The sequence below is a fragment of the Epinephelus fuscoguttatus genome, linkage group LG1 (genome assembly GCF_011397635.1).
Source record: "Epinephelus fuscoguttatus linkage group LG1, E.fuscoguttatus.final_Chr_v1".
Taxonomy (NCBI): domain Eukaryota; kingdom Metazoa; phylum Chordata; class Actinopteri; order Perciformes; family Serranidae; genus Epinephelus; species Epinephelus fuscoguttatus.
Genome location: NC_064752.1, coordinates 35970042 through 35989557, shown reverse-complemented (window position 1 = coordinate 35989557; position 19516 = coordinate 35970042). Strand labels below are relative to the sequence as shown.

Sequence of the window (19516 nt, the reverse complement as noted above, 5' to 3'; positions counted from 1 at the left end):
TAATCATGTAGAGGATACGTTGAAACTTTATGTTGCAACAAGGCTGTAGGTAACGTATGGTTATTTTTAGGCACAAAATACACTTTGTTTGGTTAAGAAAATATCATGTTTCGACTTAAAATGCCCAGTTTTGGTGGCAAAATTCTGGCTGGAAACACAGTGCCAGGTTGTTAAAAGACAACCGTGTTTGGTGGCTAAGAAGCCGCTGGAAACACAGTGATGGGTCACTAAAAAACAGCCGCTTTTGTTGTCTTTGGTCTGCAGCTTGGCAGATGTCTCACCAAGGTCTCCAACCATGGTGCTGAAAAAACAACTAAGCAAAACCCCACCCACTGGCTGATATTAGAACTGCGTGCAGTAGCCTATCAGAGTTTCATGTTGGTGTATCGGTAATATTAATGCAAAAAAAACATGAATCAATCTCTCTTTCTCTTGCTTACTCACACACTTATTAAATAGACTGCAGATGTCCGTGTGTGGGAAACTAGACATTGTGGGCGGGTGGTTCTTGTGCATTTGAAATAAAATCCTGCCAGCGCCACTGCACAGTTCCATTGTGTTTTACAGTGGACATTGAGTTAGTTAACTGAGGTAAAACCTTTTGTTTATGCTGCATTTAGCTGAACTTTCATTGCCCTTTCTGTCTTGCACTGAACACTTCATTCTGCTCGGCTTACTCACTCTCAAAACAACCTAATTAAGATGAAAAGTTTATGTCCTACATAAGATAGACATCTCCCAAAATGTGAAACTATTCCTTTAAGTGAGGAAGTATGAGTCATTTCTGCTAAACATCATTATAACTTAATGGAACTGAACATTGATTGTCACTGATCGCTGAATGACTGAAAATTTAAAATGACATCATGCACATTCATGAGCACTGCCTGCAAATTTCACCCACAAAAACAATTATTACCAACACAAATCAGCATTGTGGTTTTTTAATTATCCACCCGTGTTCATGAATGACTGTGTGTTCCTCTGATGTGCCTAAACCTGCTAGTGTGGAGAGTGTGTGTGTGTGTGTGTAAAACTGGGCTCAAAGAGAGAGTGTATAATGGGATTAGATCGTGCTATTTAGTTGACAGTCTGAGGCTTTGTTCAGTGGTCCCGCAGATGCTCGCTGTGTGGACCTGAGAAACAGTTGGAATTTTTATTGAAGATGTTCATGACCTCCCACAGCATTAAATTCCTCCTTGACGTCATGTGATTTGAAGCCATTTTCCAGGCTTGCACAGTGTCTCTCCCTTATTTCTCCTCTTATAAGTGTGAATTTAAGTAGGGTAAGTAAGGTGATATCCTATAGTGTCACACATTCGCCACAAAGGCTGCATTTCTGTTGTTAGCAGCTTCAACATCTTCTTTCAAGGATATACCAGTCCATGAGAAAATGTTTATTTCATCTCCTATACAAGCTGTATATGTGCAGAATGTTCCCACTTCACCTCTTGCATTGTCACATCAGTGGTGCTGCCTACTGCAGCCTCTATTATTTAAAAATATCTCAGTCTGCTGCTCATTTATTACCTTCTTTAGAGCATATTCCCCAGCCAGTCCTCTTAGCTGAATTACTTCCCATTGTTGTTGTTGTTGTCTATCTATCCATCTCAATCCTCTACATTCAACTTTGTTTCCACAATGCTGCTAATTATTGGTCTACTAAATTTATTTGCCTGTTTTTGTTTCTTTGTATCATCTTGTTGCACTCCCATTATCGTAGACAGGAGCTGTATTTACCAATCAACAGAAAAGACTTCTACACCCTTAAGTCACAACCTAGAATTTGTTACTGGATTATTTCTGCCATTGTCTTTTTAGGACCACTACATCACTGTGATTATGCAAGTTATACAAGGAAATGATTGAAACAACATTCAAAAATGAGATTTTGGGCTGAAGTGATTCATTTTCCACTCTGTTAAAGAAAAGTTTTTAAGCACTGTTTATTCACTTGAGCACTTTAGAACTGAAGATGTAATAGCTACTACATACTATACTAATACTATAATAGAAAGTAGGGCTGGGTGATATGGAGAAAATCAAGTATCATGAACATTTTTACCAATTACCTCAGTATTGATATTGCAGAGATACTGTAGGACTGACTACTACTTTCACAAAATATTTATTTACAGTGAGACTAAGTGGGCCTAAGTAGGCCACTAATAAGTTCAAAATATTACATCACTTTATTGTAATACAGCCTTTAAAACCAGAGACAATATATACAATATCATCATACCAAAATCTAAGACGATATCTAGTCTCATATCACAATATTAATATAATATCTAAAAAGTAAATGTTTTGCTATCTACCTTACTACTGTGGTTGATTACCTGCACTTCGTTTTACTAAATTCAAAGAGAACTGAAAGAGAATATTCATAAGTAAGGTTCACTAAGCAATTGCAATATTATTTGTAAACCAGCATCAACAGATTTTGTGGCCACATGGCGGCAGCAGGAACAACTTGCAAGCACAACATGAATAATGGTATATTATCATCCTATAAAGTTGACATTGCGAACATGTTAAAAGACAATGGTTTATTTATTTACACATCCAGCAGATACAGAACAGCATCAGCATTTACTTGGAGTCATCTTTGTATCTACCTGATAAATGCAGGAGCAAAACTCACTCTTCTTTTATCATTGCTTTGTTTTGATGTTTGGTTCTTTAGCTAGTCGCTAACTTTGCTGTTTGGTGCTGGGTATGGAGCTTACAGCAGGTTTATCAGAGCTTTTTCACTGAAAATGGCTGCCTTTGTCTGGAAATGACAGTGATGGAGGTGAACCAAAATAATAAAGATGCAGGCCATAAAACTCAAACAATAACCTGGAAGGTGCTGAAACTCTCCAGAGAGTTTGGGGGGGGGGGCTGCAGTACTGTTCACTTCCTCCTTGTGTTAGCATGCTAACATTTGCTTGCAAGCAAAACATGCAGCTAAGGTTGATGGAGGCCTATAGCTTTGCAGGCATTTGGTCATAAACTAAAGTATTGATGTATTGATCCTCTGGGGATCATGAATGTCTGCACGAAATTTGTTGAGATATTTCTGTCTGTGGACTGTGGGAAGTGGTGGACAGACCAACTGACCCACTTTCATTGGTGTTCCTAGTAAATTATTGTATTTTTAGTTGAAATACTGTAGTTAAATCAATTTTACTTTACTCAATAGTAAGCAAGATCAGTATTGGACATTTACTATGCTCTCAGGGTGTTTGGCTGAATTTCAGATTGATTTTCATCGTTACAGGGTGATTGATAGAGTAGGACAGAGATTGATGGCTCAGCGAGTAAGAACAGACTTACTGGAGCATTGTAGTGTAATGAAACAGACGAAGACATTCAAATGAAATTTCAGGAGTTTATTATATAGAGAGAGCAGATGGAGCACATACAGCTGGGACGTGACAGGGTTTGTGTATGGATGTTTATTTGTTTGTGACTGGCATCTTCAAATGGTTTTTGCCTCCTCTGAGGCGTTAATGGCCGTCGTACATCACAGTGCTTGTGTCTCCCGTCGCGGCTGGGACAAGCTCAGCCCGACACAAGTTAATGATCAGAGTTTGCAAAGGAAATGAAGATGTATGGCTTTTGAGTCTCTCTAGCCCTGGAGGAGAAAGAAATGCATCTGGATGAAAACATCTCCCCATGCCTGCATCTCATCCCTTACGCTGCCCACACATGATGAGCGGTAAAACCGTTCTGAGCTGGCTGTGCCATTGTTTTCCTATGGGGAGAGTAGTGACGCTCATCTGGGCGGAAGCGTTACCCTTGGCATGGTGCTCATGGATGTATAAAGAGAATTGGATATAGCATCGGAGGCAAGGCCTCCTTCATTCTTATGAAAGTTGCTCAGTGGCACATGAGGCTATAAAAGTTCATCTTTCTGGGTATAAAATAATCCAAATCTTCAGCATCACAGGGCCTGTAGTGCAAGCACACTAGAGACTTTGGCCAGCCAACTTTCGTTTTAGCCCTCTGCTAACTTAAATTGGGATAAAATGGTTTATCATGTGGCTCTTCTGGGGGTGACCTTTAGCTCACCTGGTGGAGCATGTGCCCCATGAAAGTGGAGGCCGTGGCAGCCGGCCAATTCGATTTCCACCCGTGGCCCTTTGCTGTGTGTCATTCCCTCTCTTTCTCCCCCCTTTTCCTGATACTTCCTAGCTGCTATGAAATAAAGGCAGTAAAAGCCCAAAAACAAACCTTTAAAAAAATTATGTAGCTCTTCTAGACTTAAAGAGGCAACAGATAGCATCTTTTCCTAAATATACCATTATGAAAATAATGTGGGTTGCACAGAGTAGTGGCCACAGTAAAATCAGACTATCAGCGTTTACATAGGTTACTTAGTGGCTTTACAATCTTTGCAATAAACTTCTGCCACCGGTGTTGAAATTTCGTGGAAAAAAATCTGCTTTATGGCAGGAAACACGTCATGTATTGCCAAACTGGTCGGTCAGCCAATCAGGGACTGGAGCTGGTCCTTACCAGGAGTTTTTTTTTTTAGTTGGGCATGAGATAGTTGAGTCACGAGCACAATGGCAGACGGACAAAGTTTGGAAACAAGTGAAAAATGGCCTAGCAAAAAAAAAAAAAACGAGCTCCTCTGTCTGAGGAGGCAAAGAAGAGCAAAAAGGAAAGAGGCTTCAAAACCAATGTCCAGCTAGCTTTCTTTCTAATGGATCAGTAAGTAGCACGGCTAAATGTTAGCTAGACGAGAGAGGACTGTACTGTACTGGTTGCAACAAGGGACCGGGTAGCGAGTGTTGGTCGGCTGACATCCTTGTTGCCATTCTACGACAGCCCTCGGACAGTGATACCCCCCCTCCCTTCCTTTGGTTCTCTTTTCATGGAGGCAGCTATCGACAGACATCGCCCAGCTAAGTTACGCCCAGCTGTGAACACTGGACTTTTCACTGCAACGGCCTTAGACTGAGGAGCATCAAAATCAGTTAACATTAGTCCACACAGCTCTCCTAAGCTGGCCTGGAGAGCAGGGAGATCATGTCGGTCACTGGCCATAAATGTGAGGGCAGCCTTCGCAGCTACTGGGCACCCAGCATCTCCAACCGGGAGAAGTGGAGTAAAATTCTCTCCTCCGCTCCCGTTTGTCTGGTGAACGCCTCTCCTCTGTCAATACACTCTGCCAGCAATTTAATAATGTTGATGCCAGTTGTAACATTTGAATCTTTAAGTAGTAAGCCATGTTCTTAGTGGGATAATGTATGGTGAGCCGCTGACTGTTGAAAAATAACTCCGCTGTGCGTCGGGGTTCAATTCCCCTGTCGGGAGTTATTTTTCAACACTCAGTCACCGGCTCACTATACATTATCCCCTATGTGTCTACTGTTGTTTGTACTGATACTGTACATATTGGTATAATTCCACTGTGTCTACTGTTGTTTGTACTGATACTGTACATATTGGTATAATTTACTGTGAGTTGTTTGTACTGGTACTGTGCATTCTGGTATAATTATTTGCATTACTATTTGTTTTTTCTTCAGATAAATCTGATAATTGTTGCTCGGTCTCTTTACTCATTTATTTAGTAGAGTGTCCACACACCTTCTCATTCTACATATACATAGAGGTATACTGGTGGCTTCACAGCCTACATTTTATTGATTATCTCTGATCCCCACGGTCAATTTGGTCTTTGCGACAGTGCAAGCAACACCACTGACACTAGGTGGCGCCAAGCTTAAAAAAAAAAAACCAAAAACAAATCCTATCTGTTGCCTCTTTAAGAAATGATATTGAACCCAGTGGATCAAATTGTGATTGTGAAACGAGTCATTTCACGGGGGTTGTGGTGTTAAAAAAAATGCATACACTGACTTACAGACATGTCTGTCACAGCGCAAGTCTTTGGGAAGTCTTTTCGGGCCCCATGGTATTACGTGATTAACTGGGAAGTTGTAATTCTGCAGTTTGTCCACTATGTCAAATTGGTTTCAAAGCCCGGAACAGTTCCTGGAGACCTGGTGGTGCTCTGCTCAAAAATCGCCACTGAGCACTGTGCTCAAAGTTCAGATTATTTCAATTTTGTCCTCAGTTGTCACTGACCTTTTTAAGTGCGACCATTGATGTAACAGAGCTTTGTGACGTAGCTAGAAGCAGGAGAGGTAGAGACCTCACCAGGAAAAGTAATGCATGGCGAAATGTAGATGGAGCAGGGGCGATTGCTCTGCGATGACAAGGGAGGCTGAACTTCCCCTAAAATTTCATAGAGGGAATGGTTAAATATGCATTATTGAATTTACATTGCATTAAACATGCGCTAGGATGCGTTTAAGATCATGACTATGATGTTCAAATGTCAGCTGTTTATCACCAGTTTTCAAACGCGACCTTCCTGTCATACATTCTCGTGTCAGCACGGTGGACTCAGAGTTTCCAAGCATTCCTATGAGACAGTGCTGAGCAGGTTTTTTTCATGCAGCAAAGCGAGACGGTCACTGGATAAATGCGACAAAATCGTCACTTCCAGGGAGGCTTAGCTTCCCTGGGGTCTAATGGGGCGGTAAGTGAGAGAGGACGCTCAGTGTCTGCATGATGATTGGAGGAATTGTCTAAAAGGCTGAACCCCTTTGTGATTGACAGTGCTTTGGAAATACACACCGACATCGTCGCATTTTGAGCTCAGTCCCATGGGGATATTTGTGAGTGGAGTCTTCTGACAGAGTGCCGTCCAGAGTTCCATATTCCCATAAGCCATATAGCTCATTTCCACCGTTTGTACACAGTTCAGGTGTTTAAACCCATAAAATTGTTGAGGTGTGTTTTGCTGTGGTTCTATGGCATGTGTGTGGTTGAAAAACAGCTTCAATTAAATGTTCCTTTTATAAGTTACTGCCTTGCTACAATATGACAAATTTTATGATGTAAACTTAAAGTGAGCTTCCCCTGTTTGCAAGACCAGCAGCCACCACTGAGATGGAGCTAACAGGTTTGAGAATAGGCACATAAGAACTTAGGTAAATCTAATGCGAAGTTAGCTTAGCTGTTTATGTGACAGGGGCTATGTTTTTTAGCCATACACTGTGTAAAATAATGGACTTAGCTACTGTAAAGGCACCCATTGGTTTGTTGACTCTCGTTTTGAAGCTTCGAGTTTGGCATTTCAGCCGTCGCCAGCTTGTTTTTTGGAGACAGAGGTGACCATATAAGGGGTGGAGTGGACAGGGTGGAGCTTTAGAAGTGAGGGGGTGGATCTGACAAAATGTGGGTCTACTGGGATTGACTGAAATGGCCATTCAAGGAACTGCAGTATTTGGTGCTTCGTGTTGGCTTACTTTTCCAGTGATTTAGGTTGCGGCTTGTTCATATCACAAGCATCTGATCTGAATGGTAATTGCCAGGGCTTTCTTTTGACATAAACTCAAATCCATCTGACACAATAAAGTCATCTGTTTCTGCTTCTTTTGGGATTTAACCCACACAAAGAGGTCTGCGCCTGCAACTGTTGTTGCCTCAGTGACATACACCTGCACTTCACTTTTCCAATATTTTGCACCCTATCTCTCATTGAGCAAAGAGCTAATTTCTTATCATGTGAAGGCACGTTTGCCTGCTTATTCTGAGTGATAAATTAGCTCCTCATCAATCTGCAGTGTAAAGGATCACTTTTCTTTCTCTGCTGATGAGAAGATCAGAGGCTAAATGTTGCAATCTGCAGAGAGCTGGGTAACTATTATAAACCCCCCAATTAATCTAATTAAAAAAACAAATTCTTGTAAGATAATTACAGAAGTGTAATCTCATAATTATTTCACAATCCAGACTACAAATAATATTTACACCAGATGACACAAAGGACAGTTTTTAACTTATTTATTTTCTTGAGCGAATGTTGGATCCTTCATTAAATATTTACTTACATTATTTACAGTCAGATATTTTACATGGCTTGGTCACATGCACATTGTTATGTAAAAAAAACTGTACACACATTTACACTCATTTAAGAGGGAGTAGTCTGTGCAATAAAAGGCACAAATGACCTTTGACCCTGCATTTATGTCCCATGAGTACATATTTCACAGACACTGCCACATATTGTATTACCATATCCTCAAGATGACAACGCACGCCTTGAGAAAGATTACTCGAGCAGCCGCCTGTGTTGGTGTGTGATAGTGATTCGCCGCCGAGCAGCAAAGCAGTAAAGTGCCCTCTTGATTGTGTCTAAATGCGATCCCATCCCCTCAGCAGCCTGAGGCAGAGTTGAAAGTCTTTTCAGCCGTACTGATAGAGCGAGCTGAGACGTTGTCTGGCTTAGAACAGAATTTCACAATCTGTAGGACAATCTACAATCTTCAAAATACGTCTGTTACAGATTCGGGATATTAAGTGAATGATTATCAATGTCCTACATACACATTCTGTTTCTTTAAGGCAGTAAGGCCTGTTGGCTGAGGCACGAGGCTGTAGCTGAGCTGACTATTTCCTAGTGGTCATAAGATGGTTGGGCAGGGCTGTGCTGGAAATGCTTCAGGCGGTAATCACACAATCAGTTTGACTGGCAGCTCTCCTACTGTATCTATCCCATGGTCCAAAATCTAATACCGAACAGACTGCTTACACCAACTATACATTGATATTTTTTTTTTGTTTTTGCCTTGAAAAATAGGTGCAGTCTTTATTTTGCCTTTAGTGAAATGACCATACACTAAACCCCGCACCCCCTGTAACTAGGGCACCATGGACCTGTCAAGCTTTGTTTTTTTCCTCCACATGCCAAAACAGTGTGCAGAGGCTCTAATATTAACATAACTCCATATATAAAGAGTTTGGAGGGTGGTGCTACTATATCCAGGGATTAAGCTCCCTCTGCCTCACCTCCAGCCACTAGGAGACTACAGCTGAAAACGTACCATTCCGCAGCTAGGTAATTTGGCCAGACTTACTGATCCCAGATCATACTGACTCCCTAATGGATCATCAAACTTTCTGTTGCTGTCCTTACATGGGTTACAGCATTGCAGCTGGCCACCAGCCTGATATGAAAATTGGAATTCAGATTGTATGTACTTTAGTGGGCAAGTAGAGCTTATGTGCTACCCAGTTGAACCCCTGACTACATCAGAGTGTTGAATATCGATACTGGAAGTTTATGCTCCTGAAACTCCAGCCAAACCTATAGTATCAATGTCTGCCAAATGGATCAGTTTTTCCTTATCCTAAAATCCTTTTCTTTGGTCAAAATTAAGCTCACCGTTTGAAAATACAAACACTAAGGCATAGAAGTTGTTTTAGGCAGGGTATATATCTGCTTTTGTTATGTCTGTGTAAAATAGAAGCTACTGTAAATGCATAAGTTCTGCACTAGAAGGACATCTTGACAGGCATAGCAACAGTAGCTGAGGAGGCGGGGCTTAGCAAATGGTCAATTGATTCTGTGTCCCCAGGTGACATCCACATGTGTATTGTTACTTACCACTTCTTGGGGGCACTAAATTCAGACATTTTAGTTCCACATTGTGGCTTTTAAGAGCAAGGCAGCAGCTGTTCAAGTGATTTTTAGCTTTGGTCAAACAGCTTTCCAATTGAAACTACGTGTGAACAAAGGCTTGGGGACCCCCCACCCCACTCCCTTTTTTTTTTTTTTTTTTTTTAAACATTTGGCCACAGGACATTCTCACTAGCTGGTGTACCAATTTGGGATTGGAGAGGGTTACCAATCAAACAATACCTCATGCTCAATACATGGCACATTTATTGTGATAATGTTCCTTCCTGAATGGACATTTCATCAGGTAGGATTTTTCTGCAGTTGATTGTTGCAGGAGAAATAAATTAAGGTTAGAGGTTGTCATTCTGTGTCTCCGATTATATCTTTCATAGAGTAATATGACCTGTTTGTGGTCAGTATTATTAAGAAAAATGTCCGAATACCAGCAGACAGCCAGGGAAATAAGGATGGAGATGGACTCTCCTGAGTGTCTACAAAGGTGTGCATGCTGCTCTGTCAGAAAGAAAATTATCATTCTCAGGTAACGTTTGCTATAAAAAGGGAACTTTACAGGAAGGGACGTACTGGGGACTGTCTTTCTATGTGTTGACTGTTATCTTACATACTGTCTCAGCACAAACATTAATATCATTGACTTCTAAACCTACTGTAGAGTTAAACAGATGTTCGGTACAATTTCAGTGCTTTAAAGATGGAGTGCGGGACTTTTACATATAAATGAATGTCCGTTACATTCAAGCCCTTACCAAACAAGTTCACACAGTGCTGATTAAGCCCATCGTCATCAGGGAAAGCTCTTTGTATTTCACAGTATACTGGGGTTGCAGTGTTTGTGGCAACTTTCCTGCGCTGGTGATGCATTTCACATCAACCAGCCAGAGCTAAACGGGGCAGAACGGTGGAGAGACCATAGTGATGGAGCAGCAACTCCAGGAGTATGGTGGAAGCTACTGCGGTAGATCCTAAGAAGCAGCCAAGAAAATGGATGCTCCAGATAAAAAAGAAAATCAGCGTTCAGAGGAACGATCAAAAAAGACTGGAAGAGAACACTTCAGGGGTCGGGGGAGATGCTGCGAGCTCCTGCAGGTGTACGTCGTAAACATGCATCAACAGTGATTATGTAATTACTTTCACTGCCACATGGGGGAGACAAAAATCCTGCACTCCAGCTTGAAGCCTCGTTTGGGACTCGTAAACTCTGTCTTTGTAAACTAAGTCTACATCTAGGCTTAATACATATCTGGAAAACAGTTCACAGAGTATTCACAGCAGTGTTCCTTCTCCAAAGTGCATGTAAATCCTAACTTGCAGAGATTACTGTGAGGCCAGCTGATGAGGAAGACGTCAGCTAACCTTGACTGAAACTCCGCTGTAATATTAAACAAGGTATGACACACCTATTTACACATCATCAAGTCATGAAGTGGTGCTGACATCGGCAGAATTAAAGCCTCAGAACTCAGGGTAACTTTGGGTGGAGCTGATCCAAGGCCAGATAATAATTTAGGGCTTCTACTTGGCTTTAATGAAACTTCTAAGCAAGCATCTTATGTGAAGCACGTTCAGAATTTTTTGCTACATATTTTACTTGACTGTCAATGTGTCAGAATCCAAACAACAGGCTGAATACCTCTAGACTCTGATAGCAAATCCACTCAGGTGTTAAGCATTAAGATTGACAATAGCAGGGGGAAATAATTGCCAATAAAATTGCTATGTTTTGAGGTGACCAATCAACCGATAAGCACCACCAACATCATGCAACCTTCAGCAAATGTACAAGCACAGGGCACCTAAAAGAGAGCGCCTAAAGCTACAGTACTACGAGATCTTCTCTAGCAATAAATAGCAGTCTGAAGAAGAGAATAAAAAAAACTGCGATAAAGGCTGTCTTAGCATTGTTATCACATGAAACACACCACAGAGCTGGTGAGCAGGGTCAGTTTGGCTAATGAGCACAGATAAATACATAGTGTACGATGAAGGGCCCAGTGGATTCTCACTCGAGGTCAAAGTATAACCCATTATGTTACGTTATGGAGGTTAATTTCCCTACTGACCACAATTTGTACCGCACACTCAGGTTTAACTACTATACAATTACCATATTTTATACATATTTTAAACAAGTAATTACGGTCAAAAATCAGTGCACATCTTCTCAGAGTTGCAAGACTTTCAGCTTTGGCCAGATTTGGAAGATGTCATTTAAGATGTGTACATTTTGTACAGAAAAGCACACTACATAGATAATAAGTAAAGGGGAAAGCAAAATATGTAAATGAGTCTTTTTTTTTCCTACAAAAAGGGGTAATACATGATAGTACCTTCTTTCTCAAAGTGAAAAAACAAATCTCTCAAACAAGGCATTTGGTCGATTCAAAGAGCTACCTAAAATCACAGGTCAAGTAATGACTGACATTATCCTTCAACCTTTACCTGAGTTTCTAAGCATGGCAAAATATTAAAACCAAGAACGCTTCAACAAATTACCCCCATACACACATTTGCAATCACTGCCCCCCTTCCCGTCCCCGTCCCCCAATATAAAACAAACAAAAAAAAACCCCATATAATTGCTTTTGGATAATGTAAGCAGCTTCAAACCCATATTGGCTACATCAACAGTCAGCAGTGCGTACTCCCTCTTAGAGGAGAATTTGCAGAAAGTATGTTTAAAGTATTAACTGACTTCAGCATCTGTGACTGCTGTTTTATGATCCTAACTTTGTTTAATTAAACTACATGTTTCTGGGTCTTTTGTACGGAAGAGTTCACTAAATTTCCTTTTGTTTTTCCAACAGAAGAAGTGAGATTTAAGAGCTGAAAAAATTAAACTGCGTCGTGATATTTTGATACTGACAGACATGAATTGGTGAATGTTTTCGTTAAGCTGTAATGGTGTGTTCACATCGGACGCAAAGCAAGTGTTTCGCACAGCGAGGTTACATAGTTTCAAAATGTATACATGTTATTCCTGTGGTCTAAAACAGTCCAAAAATATTCAGAAACATGAGCAACTCTCTCCTAAATCCAAATGCTTGAGTGCTAAATCTAAAATTTGTGATGCCATAGGTATTAAGTCTTAAGTTGACACTGAGAGCATCCACGGTTATGGAGGACAAACAGTGTCACCATTTGTAGGCACCCAGAGCTCCACCAACTAATGTTGTACTGTACGACAGAAAAAAACAAGGAGAGGCCTTGGAGATAAGTTACTGAAGCCTTAAGACTACATGTAAGTTCTGAAAATATGCATTTGTGACTTGCGTTTTGTTGAATTTCTCTTTCGCAGAATGCTCTGAGTCAGTTGGTCTTTTATTGTGGAAAGTATAAATAGAAGGAGTGGAGTAGTAGTGTGCTGTTGTGACAGTATGAAAAATAAGAGTGTTGCCTTCTTGGTTCATGCTGGTTCAGAGCATTCAGAGCCTCCATGTTTACCGTGTTGACATCACTTGATTCCAGCTGTCGTTTGTACTGCAAACCAACTTAGCCTTTAGCTTATTAGTTTGCATAATTGTTCCGGGAAAATATTTGTCAGTTGCAAAATACTCAAACTCTCCAGCATCCGTATTCACACAAGTAACGCGGCGCGAAAATTCACCTTGCGTTCGGTATGAACACACCATGAAACGTCTGTGTGACAGGAAGCTTTTAAACACTGCTTGTCATTTTGAAGTGACACAAAAAAGCCCAAGATCATAAACTGAAAGTGGTGTGAATGCTTGCTATTATCTATATTCAGAACACAAAGATAACTGAACTGATTTTTAAGACTTGGGTTATTACTGTTGCCTGTAGGAGTGTGAATACATGTGCATAATGTGTGTGTCAGTGCAGTGCTGAATTTGTTTCATTAAAGAGACACTAAATCAACACAGTGAGGGATGCCAAGACCCATCAGGCAAGATGGATAACCGAAACATCCACTGAAATCTTGTGTGTTTGTGTGTGTGTGTGTGCGTGCATGTCCATGGTTTGTGCATATGCGCGTGTGTGTTGCCCACACATAATCCACAACATAAACAGATTTGTACATCAGTGCACGGGTACAGGAAGTTTCTCCCGCTCTTTAAATGTAGCAGCAAATAGTGGGTGGAAGAAAAACTGGGATTTTAATAAGAAATCCCTCTCAGTTATGACCTACTTTCACCCGAGTAATCTTGCCTGAAAAGCAGCCGGTAGAGCTGCGGGACCTCTAATTAAATTGGCTTCCCAGAGAAGTTCAGTAGCTGGGAAGGAGGTGGACTCTTCGGTAAGGCTGGTCAGTCTGATACAGTCGCTTACCTTAAAGATCAGAGAGGAGCTGAAAGCAGGAGGAGTTTGGGGGGGAGCTGGTAGGGCTCATATTACCATTTGCGTGGAGGATAAATGGCAGGTATGAGCCACACACTGTAGGAGGGTTGAGATAATGATCTGGCACTTTGGCCTCAATGGAGTACCTGACTCAAAAATGTCTCAGGAGTGTGTGCTGTAGGTATGTACTGTTTGTGTCATGTGCGTCTGCAGGGGTGTTTTTTCTCTCTTTTTTGCTGCAGTTAGCACTTTACAGAGCAGATATTAAAATCCGGTCAGATTCTCCGGGGGCCAGTGCTACCTTAGTTGTGCTGCTGGACGTGTGCTTTCCTGTTTGCAGGGTCAGCAGCTAGACAGTCTTATAGCCAGAGGGCCACAGAGGACACATCCACACAGAGATGAAGAGCCAGGCATTAAATAAAGACATCAAAATGTCAAGCACCAGGTGTTTGTACACAGAGACCCGTAAAAATGTTCCCTCCCACCTCATGCCAAAGTCCAAAACAACTGAGGTAGGGAGAATAATAAATTAGTAAAAGTCATTAAAAAAAATTAACACGACTTGTGGAACGCAATAAAGTTTCATTGACATACTGAGAGCGATTTGAACTAAAGGTGATTGGAGGGCGTTTCTGGAGTGAAAAACAAAATATCAAGTGGTGTTTCTTTTAACTTTCCAGTGATCCAAGATCTATGAACCCATCGCATGACCCTCCAATGTGTTCAGTATCAGAACAGTGACAACACCAGCGAACACTGACAGTTCACAATGGAGGGGCAAAAGGAAATAGCTGTCCCAGTTGTTAGGTAACGTCCCTCTGGGATTTAAATTCGGCCTGTGTCTTGACTTTCAGTCAAAAGACACATGAGCAAATCCATCTCTCGCTGCTCCACAAGGATTCTAAAACCTTGGAAGAACAGAAGGACACTTTTTCTTTTCCTTTTAATACCAGGCTGTGGTAGTTTCCATGGCGGGGAAAGAGAAATCGTTCCGCCTGGTGAATCCATCGCTGGGAGGATGTGGTTTATTTTGTCTGAGTAGCATCACACCTGAATGGCACTTTCAAATTGGCAGTAAAAAAAAATCTGAAAGGCCTTTGAATAGATATTCCACCTCGGCTTTGTCATTTTGCACCTTGACAATGAAAAAAACACCTCGATTGCCTTGAAAATGGCTTTTTCTGTCTCATTACTAGAAGCGAGCAGGTCACAGATCAGTGGCTGAAGTTGCGGCAAGATGGCTGACAAAAGAGCCGCTACGGTCGTCACCTCTTCCTCCACACCTTTGACGACCAGATCTTCACTGTTTTGTCGCTACAGAGAAAGAGACACAAAGAGAGAGGTGGGATGATGAGAGAAGGAAAGCAAGGAGAACACAACAAAGGGAGAAAATAACAGAGCATCAATCAGGCAGTCTTCGCATTCAAAACAATCCATTCTACATCAGATTCAACACAAAGACATTGACTTCAAAGAACCCTTCACACACACATACCCACACACACACTTCATTAAAGACCCTTCTCATGGTGTCAGTTAAAAAAAAAAAAAACACTTCTCCAACCTCTCACAAAAGTGGAGAAATGAGAACAATTCATAAACTCTGCAACAAGAAAATCTAATCAACCTGCCCACAACTCTACTCCCAACTGAGCAGGCAATTTAATTTTCACTCTCCTGCACATTCCCACAGCGCTAATCATAACACCTTGTACCTCAATTAGGCAATACCCAGGACACCTTTTCCAATAACACTAGTAAAAGAAGTTAGCTGTGCTCTTTTGTTGGTGTTGGGAGATGCTAAATGTCAACTGAGTGGACTCTTTCTGAAAAGATAACGCTGAAGGTGTTAAATAGATTCACTTCTTGAGAAAAACACTTCTTCCCCAGAGTTAGATGAGATAATTGACACCACTCTCGTATCAGTGTGATAAATATGAAGCCGCAGCCAGCAGGCAGTTAGCTTAGCTTAGCATAAAGACTGGAAACAGGTAGGGATGCATGATATACGTCTGATGGATTATTGGCTGATAGTGGGAAATTTCAGCTGGTAAATAGAGCTGATAATACAAAGCCAAACTGTGTCCATTTCCCTGACTGGTGCAGCATCTACATCTATAGGATTTCAATTACAATAATATTTATTATGTATAATACTTTTTAATAATTATTTTTGATAATTTAACACCATATTAACACTTTATGTCACATCAATGAGGTTAATGATAGCCATGCCATCTAATAGCTAGTGCCTGATCACACTAGAAAATTTCACTTTCAAGTACGTTTACATGCACGCAGTAGTCGAGCTAAGCTCCTAGCTCGGCTAGTCAGTCAAGTCGGACTTCTTGTCTCATCTGAGTATACAGAAGAGAAAATTGAGTTTCAGTCAGACTGAGCCAATAATTGGTTTTCCTCAAGCTGCATGTAAACATACCGACTGGCAGGGAAAACTGACAAAGCATCGTTTCAATCAAGTACGTTATTAGTAACTTACAGAGACATTAAGTGAAAATGTCCACCTTGCACCTTCTTTTTCCTCTTCCCGTTATTAAGGGCAGACTTGGGAAGATTATTATGTCTGTGAACAAGTGTTGCCATGGTGGCCATTTAAATTTGGAAATAGTACTCTAACACAAAGTCCCACATCAGCCTAGCTTACTAAGCTACGTTTATGTTCGCCGTAGTGGCCCTGGCATCAGCCAAAAATTAAATCATCACATATTATGTTTAAAGTGCGAGGGCAGTCACTGTGTCAAGCACACCCCATATAAGATTAACGGTTGTGATTGGCCAAACTCAGGCCAGCTCAAGTGGATATCTCTGTGAACAAATGTATCTGACAGAGCAAATAAAGCATGAGCTCAGAGATGTGTCTGGTTCCTAGGCTATATGGAACAGGCAGACATGAGAGTGGTATTGATCTTCTCTTGTAACTCTTGGGGGGAAAAAAGTGCATAAGCATATTTGCCAAAAAAACAAACAAAAAAAAAAAAACAGTAGAACAGGAGCAGCAGAGTAACTTGATTTACACACATGAGAGAAAAAGTTATTCTGAGCAGAACTATGAGTCACTTGTTCAGTCAGTGAGAAGTTGTTTGTCTTAGTGGAGGCAGTGATCTGCAAATAAACCAACAACCACCATAAAAGTTTTAAAATTAGAAGTCAAACAGAGCAGAAAGTTAAAAAAGAACAAAAACAAAACAGCAGAAAAGAATGATAAAAGAACTGGAGCAAAAGTGAAAAAGATAGAAACAGAAACAGCAAACAGAAAACTGCAGGTGTCTCCTAGGTAAAGAAATTCAAAAGTAGGAGAAAAGAAAAGGCAGCAGGAAACAGAAGGTGGAAATTAGTTGAGAGAGTACCAGAGGAAGGGAGGAATGGTGAGCGGAGAGGAGGCAATCATGGGAGGCTGGTGGCTCGGCCCTTTATGGCCAGGACCCGTCGAGGAAGACATGGGGTCAAGCCTGGCACATAGCTCCACAGCTTCACCCTGCAGTCACTGGGGTCGACGAGGAGGAAGAGGAGGAGGATGGAGAAGAACAAGAGGAGAAGAGAGGGAGGGCGGAGTTTTAGAGACCAAACAGGAGAAAATATATGTCCACAGAAAAGATGATAAAAGAGATGATACAGATTAAAGAAGTGATGAAACAAGAGGAGAGGACAGCAGGAGGGTAAAGTACAAAGTTAGTGAACTTTAACCAAGGCCCACCAGCTGAACGAGAAGTGGAAATGAACACAGGCTGTAGAATGTCCCACTCTGATACACACAAAGAGTGAACAACCATTATCTCTGTCTGATGCAGCTATGAGCTCAGCCAAACAGATTTTGAGACAAACAGGATGTAGTATGACCCTCTCCGAGCTCCAGAGGCTGACACACACTTGCACATTAATGCTTGAGATGAAACAAGCATGAATCATAATGTATTATTTCATACACAGGCCCTCTCCCACTGCACCTGTTCAAAAACTAAAATATGAACCATCTGTTATATCAACCCCAAAACCTCCAAACAACCTTCTGATAAGGCTGGTATACTATGTTTTTTGCTATTGTCAAAAAATTCCATGGTACAGAGTGTATTTCCTGGGGACTATTTTAAGCAGCGGATTAATACAGTCATTTGGTGCTCTAGTGAGTATTTAACAGGCCCCCAGGAAGTACACTGGGCTTTTAAGCCAATTTTCATAGTGGCTGAACAGTGGAATTACAACTTCCAAGTCTGTCACATGATGCCGCTGGGCCCAAAAAGACTTTTCCCATTACTTATATTGTGAAAGAGACGTCTGTAAATCAGTGGATAAATTCTTTTGAGGGTCACAGCCCTCTTGAAATGACTCGCCTCACTATCAGGATTTGATCTATTTGGTCCCATAACATTTGAAAAGTCTAAAAAAGCCGTACCATTAAAACATTTTAGCATATTATAAATAAGAGGCAAGGAAAGGCTAAATACATAAACAAAATTAGGCATCCACATTAAAGATGACCCCAAATTCTCTTCGAGGCATTTTAAGGCACTAGAATATCGACAAAAAGCTCATGTAATAACAAAAAAAATTTCTTTTGAAGAAGTAATTATGCAGTAATGGCAAAGTAGTATTCAAATGCATAATATCACACTGCCCCAAAATATAATAAACTTATAAAGAAACACTCAATTTGGTCTTCTGCCTCATTATATATAAAAGAAAAATTTCCCCCATGAAATGACTAGAGTGGAAGTCCAATGCTGCATCATGTTCCCTTTATAGATCCATGGTATTGACAGCAGTGTACACAGTATTAATGACTAATGGTTTTTTAATCGTTTTTGGACAATAATCAAATTCTGTGTCACAGAGGAATACGATGTATTAGGCTGTCAATACATGTTAGCAGGATCAATTTATTGTAGGTTTGGTCTTTTCATGGAATTAATTGCCAAAGAGAAAAATGTATAATATCACTAGTGATATCTTTTGTTGCTTGTGTATATATAAAATGAATGCTGACAGAACTTTAATCTACACATGCTTTCACAACAGTAATTCAATAAATCAATAAATAAATGGCATTTATTAAGACACAAAAGTGTGTTTTTAACTCTCAGCAGAGGTAATAACCTCCTAAAAGAATTAGTCTGTTTGCCCATTAATACCTTCAAACAGATAAAGAATTTTTTTTTTTTTTTACCTGGATGCAGTGAAGATCTGTCTTGAGTTGGTACATATGGCATTGATGGGGCTGTCGTGACCTCTGACCTCTCCTATGGGGGTGAAATTGTCTACGTTCCACACCTTCAGCATGCCGCCCCGACAGGCGCTCAGCAGCATGGGCCGGCCCGGGACGTATGCCAGAGCACACACCCAGTCCTTATGGGCGTTGGGGATTTGCTGTGGAGTCAGAGTAGAGATGTTAAGTTAGAGGAAGATAAAAGTTATTACATCTCTTGTTTTGCATAAAAATACAGGAATGTGAGTCATCAGGGTTATTGCAGTCTTAAAATAGCAAGTGTTTCATTTTTAATGGCTGTATATCATCACCAGTAAAGCCATTTATTTCATGAATGAAAAATGTACATCGTAGCTAGGCAACATACTCAGTAATAATGTAGTGAGATTCAATGCCATAGTTATTCTTAGCTCATGTGTCTCCGTGTGTTCAGTATTTTACAATGGCTTCAAACATGATTCATGAACTGATTCATCCATCTTATGTTTACTACGATAATCACGCTG

The 19516-nt window shown here is 40.8% G+C and overlaps 1 protein-coding gene across 6 annotated transcripts in view; it reads right to left on the bottom strand.

Moving 5' to 3' along the window:
• Window positions 1-7712: 7712 nt before the first annotated feature.
• Window positions 7713-19516, bottom strand: part of kif21b (kinesin family member 21B) — a 77449-nt gene continuing 65645 nt past the window's right edge. For 4 of the 6 annotated variants that reach the window (XM_049572955.1, XM_049572982.1, XM_049572963.1 and 1 more), the window contains 3 exons: window positions 18972-19171; window positions 17158-17294; window positions 7713-15106 (listed from right to left, as the gene is read on the bottom strand). In XM_049572955.1, the coding sequence (XP_049428912.1) occupies window positions 17195-17294; window positions 18972-19171 (300 nt within the window). In that variant the 3' untranslated portion in view covers window positions 7713-15106; window positions 17158-17194. The remainder of the gene's footprint in view (window positions 15107-17157; window positions 17295-18971; window positions 19172-19516) is intronic. The other 2 variants (XM_049572990.1, XM_049572996.1) reach the window with 1 other exon arrangement.